This window comes from Miscanthus floridulus, chromosome 2, assembly GCF_019320115.1.
Source record: "Miscanthus floridulus cultivar M001 chromosome 2, ASM1932011v1, whole genome shotgun sequence".
NCBI classification, from domain to species: domain Eukaryota; kingdom Viridiplantae; phylum Streptophyta; class Magnoliopsida; order Poales; family Poaceae; genus Miscanthus; species Miscanthus floridulus.
Window position 1 is genome coordinate 161,621,098 of NC_089581.1, and position 12,675 is coordinate 161,633,772.

At 49.7% G+C, this 12,675-nt stretch overlaps 1 protein-coding gene across 1 annotated transcript; it reads right to left on the minus strand.

Moving 5' to 3' along the window:
- Window positions 1–4,876: 4,876 nt before the first annotated feature.
- LOC136535396 (probable inactive receptor kinase At1g48480) lies at window positions 4,877–8,719 on the minus strand. Its single transcript, XM_066527675.1, has 2 exons — window positions 7,139–8,719; window positions 4,877–5,861 (listed from the first exon to the last, which is right to left on the minus strand). Exons 1-2 carry the CDS (start codon window positions 8,535–8,537, stop codon window positions 5,239–5,241), a joined length of 2,022 nt encoding a protein of 673 aa, XP_066383772.1. The 5' UTR covers window positions 8,538–8,719; the 3' UTR covers window positions 4,877–5,238.
- Between the last annotated feature and the right edge of the window lie 3,956 nt (window positions 8,720–12,675).

A 12,675-nucleotide genomic window follows, 5' to 3' on the forward strand; every position in this document is an offset into this window, starting at 1 on the left:
AATCATGACTGAAAATATTATTGGCTGATTTGATGTTAAAGAAAAATATTGTTTATTGACTAAAAAGGTACAGTTTATAAGTCAAACCAGTCTAAATGAACAGGACGTTATTCTTATGATTGCCATCAGCGTCGTCAGGTCCTGACATCACATCAATCATCATGGGCACGGCTCGCCAGCATCATCATGTTCTTGTGCTGGCACAGAGCCACAGACCCGCGTACTTGAAGCTTCGTTTCACTAAGCCCTCGTTTAGTTGAGGCCAGAATCGGCGCCGCCATAGCGCCTGTAGCTACAGTAGCTACCGTAGCATTTCGTTCGCATTTGGTAATAATTGTCCAAACGTTGACTAATTAGGCTCAAAACGTTCGTCTCGTAAAGTACAACCAAACTGTGCAATTAGTTTTTGATTTCGTCAACATTTAGTACTCCATGCATGTACCGCAAGTTTGATGTGACGGAGAATCTTCTTTTTGCATAGTGCCAAATTTTGGATTTGGGGTGAACTAAACAGGCCCTAAGACATTTCTGCGTTGATCTTATGCCATGTTTTAGTACCGTGCGTGGTAGGACCTCTGAAGGAAGATGCAGGCGGATCGACCACTGAACAACTTCGACGGTCATTATCAACTGAAAAGAAACACCAGGAGCGATCATTTTGCTTTGCTTGACTAGTTTTTTCTCTTAGAGAGGAGGTGAATGGAGAAGCATAGATAAATCTACGCTAACTATCTACGCTAACTTGCTTCAAAGCAAGGGAGCGTGTGGGCTACCAGTTCTTCGACAAGCACAAAACATGGAGCGGCTAAAACTGTTTTGTTGTGAGAAAAAAATACTGTAGATTCTAGCTGATAAGCCGACCGATAAAATCAAGCGAACAGGGCACGGCAGAATCTGGCCTAGCGCATAGCCTGTGACCTATGAAATCAAATCACAAATCCCTCACATACGTACACTGACGGAAGGACTCTTCTATCTGACGAACAAACGGCCTCCACTTTTCACCTGACTACTGTTGCGTGTGCGCTTGGCTGAAGACCTTAAGTAAACCCTGATTACCATATGATTAGTAAGTCTTAGCTAACGGTCTCTTTCTGGCCTACTCATGCCCCTGCGTCTAGCTTTCTCTTCTTTCCACACAAAGAAAAAAACACGCAGTGCCCGCTCGCTTTGCTCGACCTCGACCCGTGCCCATCGAAACGAACCGCAGCACCCAGCTCGCTTTGCGTTGTCCGCAAGCCTCCGGTCGATTTTTGGTCTCGTCCAAGGACAAGGAGACAAAGCTGTAGGCCTCTGTCGAAGCGCAGGTAAACCGCGAGCGATGTTGATCTGCTGGAGAAGAAGATAACGACCTAATTACTTTCTACTGCTTTGCGTTTTCACTAAGCCTTCACTGCACTGTCTTCTCAGCTCTCAGGCACATGCGCGCGAGCACTGATGCTGCAGTGAGCCAGTGACACTATGCAGCACGGGTGACAGACAGACACGGGTCTGACACGTAGTTTATCACGGGCACTTGAAAAGTAACTACCGCGCAGATTTCAGATTTTAAAAATAATTACAATAATCACCATTCTGTCTCAAAAGTCTATTATTAGTTATTTCTCCTGGCCCACTGCTTTGTTAATTGTTATGTTATCTTTCAGGATTATAGCGAACGTGGTATCTGTCAGAGTTGAATCATGGAATAATGTCTCTGCTGATCATGGAAGCTAGGGGCAACCAAAAAAAGATACGGGACCAATTGGTTGTTGTTGTGAGTGGTAACCTCGAGTTGAAATTACTACACGATCAGACGATCACTAGTGTTTGGAGTTTGGACATGCTTCGCTTTCGTTATTAGGCGATGCTATCCTTTCCTTCACTGATCGATCAAGTAATGCAGGCAGATGCCTGTACTTGACGACGCTTATCGGCCTGACAAGCACACTTCAGTTCGTGGTACAGAGATCTAGTACTGGGCTGACACCCATCACCATCATAGTCAACTATGAAGTGTTGCGACATTTGGCCACATGAATTAGTGATGGTACTTTATTTTTCCTGAAGCCATATTTTTTGTTAAGGAGAAGACCACCAATTGAGTTAGAGTAACAGAATATACGGGACTTGTTATTTACTTACAGACGTTCTTGCAATTTTTTTTTGAAGATTTACAGTTCATCTATCTAAAGTAAGACATAGACGGGGCCCTGTTTTTATCATCATTTACAGAGCCTGTTTGGGACTCGGGACTTGGGAGGGGTCAGTTTGCAGTTTGCACTAGAGAGTTTTTTTTTTATGTCCGAAATGCAGTCTGAACCTCTCTCAAGCAAGTGTCAATTTTCACGAGTCATGTAATATAACGTTGCCAACACTAGACAGTGATGAAGAATTAAGAACCTCCATGTTCCACAAGTTGGATAGGATAGCCCACCGCAAGCAGGCATGCAACGGTTTGATGTCAACAGTCAACTCGTCTTCACATGCATATTTTCCAGGTTTTTCTTCTATACCAATTCCCCATCATAAAGTATGATGCGTCCGAAATCACGCTCCTCCTGTTCCAATGCAAACATCCATGCGAAAGAAAAATAGAACCCAATCCAACGACTAGCTGCAATTTGCAAGCATTATTAAGTGAAGAATAAAATACTTATGCTAGCCAGATCACTTCCACCCTACTCCTTGACCTGTAGCAATATATCTAATCGAAATCCTAGCTAACCGATCGCATACTCTACTACGCCCGGCCCATCATTGGAAGCGAACAAGAGTTTCACAGCTCACTCGAACCTGGTGCACAAAGATCATGTCCAGGCCACTCCTGCCTAGTGATAGTCTAGCAGCAAAGTAACAGAGCCAAGCAGCCAACTGCCATGGAATGAAGGCAGCAAGAGGAATTCAGTGTGTTGGTACACAGCAGCAAGGAAAGCAAATAATGGGACCTTTTTCCCTCACCCAATGCCATTATCAGAGGTGAAGGTCAACATTAGGTGAGCAGTTCCGGACAGCCAGCAAACACAGGTCCAATGTGCACTCCAATCTCAGAGCAGACAGTTATGACCTTCTTGCAAACGACACATAAATGAAGACGGTACTCCTTCAAACACAAAACATACAGTAGCTATTTGTAAATACTAGTAGAGATGTACCCAGTGCAGAGAGCTCCCACTCTGTGCGGGGTCTGAGGAAGAGTGTCAGTGGCAAGCCTTACCCTCACCTGTGCAATGCGAGGAGACCGCGACTCGAACCCGAAACCTTCCGGTCACAGCTGGTAAGACTCTACCGCTTGCACCAGGCTCACCCTCCTTTGTAAATACTAGTAGAGCGGAAAAAAATCAGAAAGAGTAAGTAGTGCCACTACTACTATTCTCTAGGTGGGTCCTCCACACAAAATGCAGCATGTAATTTATTAGCACTACAATCATGGAGGAGACTTAGTTAAACTTAACACGTTGAGAAGCGAATAGCAGCAATGGGACAACCACAAAGTTGAGATTCCAATTAACTACTCTAATTCCAGGGCAGGGGGGATCTGACGAGTCATGAGCATGAGCATCCAGTTGGTGGTGGGCTACGGCCAAAAGGCAGAGCTTTGAGGCTGTAAGCCTGGGTCATGCACTGATGCCGCAACACTGGCCAGCCGACAGGGCAGCCTGCCTGAGCTAGTGAGCAGCGCGCACTGTCCGCTCCAGCTCCAGCCAGCCAGCAAGTTCTTCTTGCTGGTCTCGGGCTGTTCCAGGAAATCACACCAACGAAAAATTTGCGTCTGGTAAAAATTTTCAGGCGACGAGTGAAACGTTTGCCAACTGCTTTGGCCGTGCAACTCCATTATGGAGGTGTTGGCAGTACTAAATGCTGCTTAACTGCCATTAGCATTTTTTTATTGATTGCAAGTGTCGACGAGGCAAAGCGAATTGATGCCAGCATCGAGTACGCCAGCTGGTTTGACATAGGACAGCACACTGGTCCAGTTCATTCACTCGAGGCGTCGGCTAAGACGCTACTGGAAAAATGCAGGGGAAAGAAAAATCTGAAGTAGAAACTTCACAACAGCAACCCTAACCTATGTATAATCGGTATCGGAACTAGGAATGGATGGTGTTCTTTTCTCTTTCTTTTTTTTTCTGTTGGTTGGGAGATGCTCATCTTATGATTGAATGATACCACGCCAATCATCTCGATGCACACTTATCAAACGATTCAGATTGTCAGTTTGCACTGTCCATAATGCAGTAGCAGTTTCAAATTTCAGAATAAGGTTACTTACTGTACAATGGATCTGCCGAATGCTGCTGACTACGGTAGAGTAGCGAACAAAATCACTGCTACGTACCTACCTGATATACTATTATATATCTGTATATAACATTAGTGATGGCATCCTAATCTTTCTATATTTTTGAATGATCCCCATGCCGTTGCAGTTAGCAATGCACTGAACAAGGCACGCACCAACCATATGCGACATTCTGTCATTTTCACAGGTAACTGCAGATGAACACAACTCCACACAATCACAGGTCTCTTTCTGTCATTTTACTTCAACAACACTCGTAGATAAACACATCACGCACGCCTCCTTCTTTCTGACCTACTAAATAAGACCAACCAGATTTCACAAGCTACGAACGCGACGCCATTAGCAGAGCTTTCATCAGCAGGCCGCACAGGCAGCAATCTTCTCAACTCAACCAGAAAAGGCGCTACCCCCGTAGGTTAATTACGCAAGAGAATATGCCAAGCCAACAACCATTACCTCCCCCTAACAACCACGATAAGAGAGGTTGAAGCAAGGCTTGGCAACGAAAGCCGAGCTACCATGGTCCATAGATGAATCATTTCATTTCATTTCATTTCATTTCGTGCGTATTTTTTAATATAGCAAACAATACACATACTGGTGCAGCTGGTAGTGATGTCGGTGTTAGATACAGATACAGATACAGGCAAGGCATCATCAAATGTTGCTTTCCAAGAATAAAAGAGTACAGGGACATGTGCTATAGAATAGAATCAAAGCCCGTGAGAGAGAGGCCCAAAAAAAGATAAAGAAGAAGAAGAAAAGAAAAAGAAAAAGAAAAAAAAGAGAAAAACGTACATGCACAAGTTGCTGACGAATCAATTAAAAAGTAGCCAGGGGAGCAAGAGCAATATCAATCCATGCAAAAGAAAAGAACTAAGCAATTTTCATTCACCGAGGCTGACAAGTACGTATGGTGGAAATCAGGGGAGCAGCAGCTGCTGCTATGGCGGTTATAGAGATGGCTCGTCGCCTTCGGCGCTGTCGGCGGCCTGCCGGTCGCCGCCGCCGAGGCTGGAACGGCGGATGTCGTCGATCCGCGTGGCCACCTCGGACATGGCGGGCCTCCTGTCGGGGTGCTGCGCGGAGCAGTCGATGGCGAGCTGAAGGAGCTGCACCATCTCCTCCTCCACGTTCTGGTACCTGAGGAGCTCCTGGTCGAACACCTCGGCCGTCCACTCCTCCCGCACGACGGACTGCACCCAGCGCGGCAGGTCGAGGCCTTCCTCGTTGACGACGGCGTGCGTGGGCGCCTTCCCCGTGAGCAGCTCCAGCAGGAGGACGCCGAAGCTGTAGACGTCGGCCTTCTGCGAGACGCGGCGGATGTCGGTGACCTCCGGGGCGCGGTAGCCGGACACCCGGGTGGGCGAGAAGGAAGGGCCGACGAGCGTGGGCAGGCCGTGGTCCGACACGCGCGCCTCGTAGTTCTTGGTGAGCAGGACGTTGGAGGACTTGATGTTGCCGTGCGACGCCGTGGGCCCCGTTGAGTGGATGTGCGCCACGCCGCGCGCCGCCGCCAGCGCGATGGCCGACCGCGTCTCCCAGTCCAGCGGTGTCCGCCCGGAGGCACGGTTACCTGCGAATTGCGATGCGTCACCACAACACACCAGAGGAGAAACATAACATGACCACGAGATCCGCACGCACCACGTCATTACAATTACCCCTACATGGTTCGCGTCACAAGGAAGGAGGAGTACAGGAATGTCAGCTGCTGGATTCACGGCCGATGCCAATTACTGCGGCGCGTAGTACAGATGATACAGCACGATTGCTTCGGTTACACGTCTCACGCACCCGGACGTACCCGGTGCCATCTTGCCGGCGGTCCGGGCTTTTTGAATGATTCTTTAAAACCCGTACGCTAGGCGAGGCTAATAATTGGCGCGAGAAGGGAAGAGAGAGAGAGAGGAATCCCGAGGAAGAGGAACAGTGGCGCCAACTAATGCCACATGGATCAGCGAAACTACACTACCTGCAACTCGGGACACCGGCTCACATGCATGCGCAACTTGCCCTGGAACTTTACTGCCGCCACGAATCTACGATTACTACTCAAATCAACCGACCGTACTTTTCAGCGAAGCGAAGCATGTTCCAAAGACCATGCATGCAAACCAGGGAGCTCGAATGGGACCAGTCATGCAGCCTGATCGTTTCGGCTGAGTTGACTTACAAGACACGGTTGAAAGTACTGCTAGCTGGTACTGTTCAAGCCGTAGATTATAAGCCAGATAGGAGCGAATAAGCTGAAACGAGGCTAATGGTTGTCACGGCTGGCGTTAAACTAGACTAGTAGATCCAAGGCAGCTCTGAGCCAGCTCAGTTTGTGGCTACCACCTGCCAATGCCGCTATAACCAATTGCTCGCAAGCAGTTGGTTCGTTCGCAGCGACGCAGCAACTACGCCGCTTGGCATGGCGGAAAAGAAGCAGCAGCACCCCGGGGCGGCGGGCTCGGTTGCCAGGGGCTAGGCCGCTTGGGGCAGGCAGACAGGTTCCAGCGAATTGATTGAGGGCCGCCACGGATGCGGACCAGACCAAACGCCGGGGATGGATCCGGCGAAATGGACGCGACACCTAGCAAATCCGTAACCATCTCGCGCGCGCCTCTGCTCGGCGACGCCGGCTGCCGTCGGCTTTGGCTTTCGGAAACCGTGCTGGCTCGTGCCGAGCACCACGAGCTCGTGGAGCCTTTTTATTTTTCCCCCCTCTTTCTTTACCTGTCCCAGAATATTGCCAGGCTGTGTCGGGAGAAATGATCGTCCTCACCCAACCCGCCCACCGACAGTACGGGGGTAACGAACTCGTCAGGAAGAAACGGTAAAAATGGTGGAAGGGGGGAAGTTTTTTACCGTGCAGCAGGGCGGAGAGGCTGCCCATGGACATGTAGTCGTAGACGAGGAGCTTCTCGTCCTTGCTGAAGTAGTAGGCGCGGAGGGGCACCACCAGCTCGTGCTGCACGGCGCCGATGGCCGCGATGCGCTCCCGGAACTCCGGCTCCGGGAGGTCCACGTCCTTGAGGCGCTTCACCGCCACGGCGGACCCGTTCTCCATCACCGCCTTGTACGCCGTCCCGAACGCGCCCTTGCCCAGCACCTCCGCAGACGCGCGCAGCAGGTCCTCCAGGTCGAACGGCGGGGCTGCCGCCATGGGGCCGAAGAAGATGAGCCTCTTGGACCCGGTCGACCCGCCGGTCTTCGCTGCCGCCGCAGTAGCCGCAGCGGCCGCGGCGTTCGGAACTGCCACGGCCGCCGCAGCGCCGTTGTGGCCGCCTGCGCCAGCTGCTGAGCCGTTCTGTCCCTTCGGCTCGACATCCATAGGCTCCATGCCGAGTTCCCGCCCCTTCTCCACTGCCGCCGCCGACCGGGGCGCGCTGGACCTCTTGCGGTAGAGGAAGAAAAGCAGGGCGAGCAAGAGCAGCACGCCGAACACGGAGCCGATGGCAATGCCAGCGATGGCGCCGCCGGAGAGCTTCTTCTTCTTGCCGCCACCGACGTCGGCGGGGACGACCGCTCCCGGCTGCGACTCCGGCGATCCGGCCGGCGTGGGCGCGGACTCGCCGGGGCACAGGCCGAGTGGACCCCCGCAGAGGCCCGTGTTGCCCAAGAAGGAGTCTTTCGGCATCTTCCGGAGCGTGCTGGGGATGGACCCGTTGAGCTGGTTGTACGACACGTTGAACTGCTCCAATGCAGGCAGCTGCAGCTTGGGGATCTCGCCGGTGAAGCTGTTCCCGTCGAGGTACAGCGTCCCGAGGCGGATCAGCTTGTTGAAGTCCGGCGAGATCTTGCCGGTGAACTTGTTCCCCGCGATGTCCAGCCTCACGAGGTTCTTGAGCTCGAACAGCGACGCCGGGACCTCGCCGGAGAAGCTGTTGTGCTGGAAGTAGATCGCCCGGAGCTCGGAGAGGCGGGAGACGTCGTCGGGGATGGGCCCCGTGAGCGCGTTGTACCGGAGGGAGAGCGTGCGGAGCGCCGACAGGTTGCCCAGCACGCCCGAGGGGAGGCTGCCCATGAGCCCGGCGCCGGGGAGGCGGAGCTCGACGACGCGGCCGCTCTCGCAGGTGACGCCCTGCCACTGGCACGTGGGCGTCGTGCTGTTCCACGACGGCAGCGCCGAGCGGCCGACCGCCGAGCGTAGCGCCTGCAGCGCCTGCGCGTCGGTGTTGAGGTCATCGGCATAAAGAGCCGGCAGGGCGGCGGCGAAGAGCACCAGGACGGCCAAGCCCACTGCCGGCGCCGGCATTGCGGCCATCGCCGGCGGGGACTGGGAGTGTGAGCGGGTGGGTAGGTGAGAGAGCCTTTTAGCTCAGAGGGAGCACTATCATGGAGGGGGGCTGCTTGTGGGGAGAGTACTAGCAGTAGGAGAAATAGAGCAGGGGAATCTTGGGTTATAATGGAAGATTTGGGAGCTGGATGAGCTGATTAAGGGTGGGATTGGGAGGGCTGATTGGCTTAACGCCTGGCCTGATTGCTTTAATGATAGCCGCTGCAGGTGGCTCTTACTGGAGCCTGGTTGGAGAATTTCCCCTTTCCATCCAAAGCTCTGAAGGAGGGAAAAGGACAGCATGGCAGGTGTTCTGTTTTTAAGGCTGTATGTGGGACCGGCTGGACAGGGGCAAGGGCAATTATAAATTTCCTCATGATTTCAGTTTTGAAAAAACATGGGTTACGGTAGATATCGCCCTGTTCGCTTGGCTTATAAGCTGTACTTTTTCAGTTAATGAATAGTATTTTTCTCTCACAACAAATCAGCCAACAGTACTTTCAACCATGGCTTATCAACCAAGCGAACAGGATAAAGTAGAGCGACCACCGGGACATTCAAAATTCTTCAGGCCGGCTGATATTAAAGCCGGCTAAAGCTGTTTTATTGTGAAAGAAAAATACTGTAAATTCTAGCTGATAAGTTCAAGCGAACAGGCCAAATTGGTGATCCTATTGATTTGTCAGTCTATACAGTGTTTGCTAGAATGCCCTTGACAGTAAGAAATTCCCTGCGTGAATATTCTTCAGGTGATTTGTCATGCTGCGCTCCAGCGTCGCATCCTATCCATTTCATGAGATGAGACGAGTTCGAACCACACGAGTACGTACCTGAGTTGGAAACTTGGAATCCTTTAGCAAAAGGTTGCTAATGCAATTGACAGTAACACGTTAGGAGAAGTAAACTTCAACGGTCTCTAACGTACACCAGTGAGTTCAAAAACGTACGTTTTTAAATCAATGAGCTTCCAGTAGATTGTTTTCCGAGTAACACTAACACCAGTTACCATGACACTGTATCAGTCGCATTTCCGGCCATTGAAGCCTGTGCTAAGGTGTATGGATAACAGCAGGCCGGTTGCTCCAATCAGGCCTCGCTGGATAACAAAGAGGCCCCATCGTACACATAGAGGCCCATGTGACAATGGTGATCCGTCAAGGCCTGCGTACCTGCAGGTGCCGGTTATCACTACTTCATGGCCCAATAGGTGGCTCAGATATAATTTGAGCTGATCTCTCTCTTTTTTTTTTGCGACTAAATTTGGGCTGATCTCGTGCAGAATCATACACGGTTTTGGCGTATGCCGGATGCGCGCCACAGAAAAAGAACTCAAAATGCCATAGGTCAACGTTCTAGTGTACTTTCTCGGTCGCTAGATAGATACACATCTGGCTTCTGGACAAGTCAATTTTTTTTTTAATTTAAGTATCAATATAGAAATAATATTAATATTTGTATCTCTGAATAAGTTTATTATAAAAATATACTCCATACTCAACTAAATGATAATTATTATCCATTATTAAAAATATTAGTACATTTTTGTATGAATTTGGTCAAACTTAAAAAAAATTAACTCTTTAAAAGACGAGATATGTATTTATATTGGGACGGGGGTGTAGAACTCAACGACGCAAGGGGGCCTAGTTTGGTGATGAAGCAAGGTGGTAGTAACGTCATTGCGCTGAGATCACAACACACAGCAAGGTCCAAAGGAAGATATATAATTAAAATATTGTCGGTCAATCAATCCTTTGTTGTATATATAAACGACACACGAGAGTGATGTTGTCAGTGAAAGCCAGATGTTAATTTCTTTCGGAAAAAAGAATGCGGCGATGAACATCATGGACTTGTTTCAGATTGGCAGTTGATTTGTGGTTGAAAAATAGGGTTTACTGCTTCAACCACTCCACCAACTACCTAAGGCCCTGTTCGGCTGGCTGAATTTTGGCTGAAACTGGCTGAAAACACTGTTCTTGCTGAATTGTTGTGAGAAAAAATACTGTTTCGACTGAAAAAATAAGCCGAACAAACCGGCTTCTGGGTAAGCCAAACGGGGCCTACAGTTGATAGGATGCCCACTCTGCGTTTGGTGTGAACTGGAGTACAGGTCTACTGGAGTACCAAGTCTAGTGACCAGTATTCAGGCAACAGTTAGATAAGGAAGTATAAAATTGTCCTAAGTCAAAACTATACCGAATCATGTAAGTATCCGTCGTTTGTTTTATCCCGTAATTTGATCTAAAATTCCAAAGCTACCTTGTGCGTGTTTAGTTCGCGAATTTTGGGAATTTGACTACTGTAGCACTTTCATTTTTATTTGACAATTAGTGTTCAATCATGGATTAATTAGGCTCAAAACGTTTGTCTCGCAATTTCCAACCAAACTGTGCAATTAGTTTTTTTTCGTCTATATTTAATACTCCATGCACGTATCGCAAGATTCGATGTGATGACTATTGTAGCACTTTTTGGGAAACTTTTTGGAAACTAAACAAGCACCTTGTATTTCAGGACAGTTGAGAACAAATGGGGTAGTTAGTATTTTATGATACAAACATATTAGAGTACACTAATATACAAATCTTAACGGGACGGACATTTTTTATTAACGGAGGCAGGCAACCCAACCGTCTCTGTCCAAAGGTCACGGTTAATCAATCCTTAACGAAGGCGGTTGCTTTGTCCATCTCGGTAAATCAATTAACAGAGACAGGCGTCTTAGAATGTCCGCCTCGGTTAATCGATAAAAAAACAAAAAAATCCCGAGCCCACCGGAGCCTGTTCCCAAGCCCGCCGCTGAGCCCGTTCCAGAGCCCACTAGCCAAACCCGGCGATGCAGGACACCACCGTCGCCTCCACGCCGGCCTCCTCCTCGCCTACTCACCGGATCCGCTTGCCCCTGCCCCATGCTCCGGATCCGCCCGCTGCTCGCCTCCACGCCGGCCTCCTCCTCGCCTCCATGCCAGATCTGGGTGCGAACGGAGCAGGGGGCCGCCCGCTCGCCAGATCCGGGCGCTGCTCGCCTATGGGGAAGAGGGAGAGGAGAGGGAGGGGCGCCGCCCATGCTATGGTCCACCCGCTGCTCGCCTCCACGCGGGATCCGCCCGCTGCTTGCCTCCATGCTGGATCCGGGCGCGGCCAGAGCAGGGGGGTGCCCGCTCGCCAGATCCGGTCGTTACTCGCTTGTGTGGGAGAGAGAGAGAGGAGAGAAGGAGGGGGCCGCCGCCTATGGGGGAGAGGGAGGGGAAGGGGCGCCGTTGCCTGTGGGGGTAGGGAGTGGGAGGGGCGGCGCCGTCTATGTAGAGGGAGGAAGGAGAGGGTCGGCTCTGGGGAGAGAATGAATTGAGAAGAAAACCCTAAGTCTCCACTATATATGAGCCCGTTAGGGGATATATATGGGCCTTTGTTTGGGGTGGGAGTTAGGCCACTATTTTTGAAGGCGAGCCTTATAGGGTGCTCGCCTCCGAAAATGGGTTAACCGAGACGGGCAACCTTAAGCGTCTACCTCGGTTAATCGATATTAACTAAGGTGGGCGCTTAAGGTTGCCTGCCTCCATTAAGGATTAACCAAGGTGGGCGTTGGGCCAACCGCCCTGCCATCGAATAACAGAGAAACACACCTAAAACACGCACATCTCACCAAGTAGGTATCAGTACGTAACCTATCCAGCCTTTCCGCCTATACTTACTCCATCCTTATATAAGTGACGCTATTAATGTATACGTGTCAGTCAAGTTTTCTTAAGTTTGACTATATTTATAAAAAATATTATCAATATTTGTATCTCTAAATAAGTTTGTTATGAAAATATATTTGATAATTTATCTAATGATATTAATTATATACTATAAATATTAATATTTTCTTGTATACGTTTGGTCAAAATTAAAAGGCTCTATTCGACAGGACTTATTGCTGCTACGACTGATTTATATGACCGATTTGTTATGAGAGAAAAAACACTGATCCATGACTAAAAAAGTACGGCTCTTATAAGCTCAAGCGCACAAAGCAAAAAATGCTTGATTTACTCACTTATTTTAGGAACGGGGTAGTATGTAATAAGCCCGGGTATGTGGAAACGACGGCCAAGGAAACCAGAAGCCTAGTGTGAGTACC

Coding starts and splice junctions, on each gene's coding strand:
- LOC136535396 (XM_066527675.1), bottom strand. CDS start 8,537: ATGGCCGCAATGCCGGCGCCGGCAGTGGGCTTGGCCGTCCTGGTGCTC. Junction 5,862..7,138: donor CCTCTCCGCCCTGCTGCACG/GTAAAAAACTTC, acceptor CGCAATTCGCAG/GTAACCGTGCCTCCGGGCGG.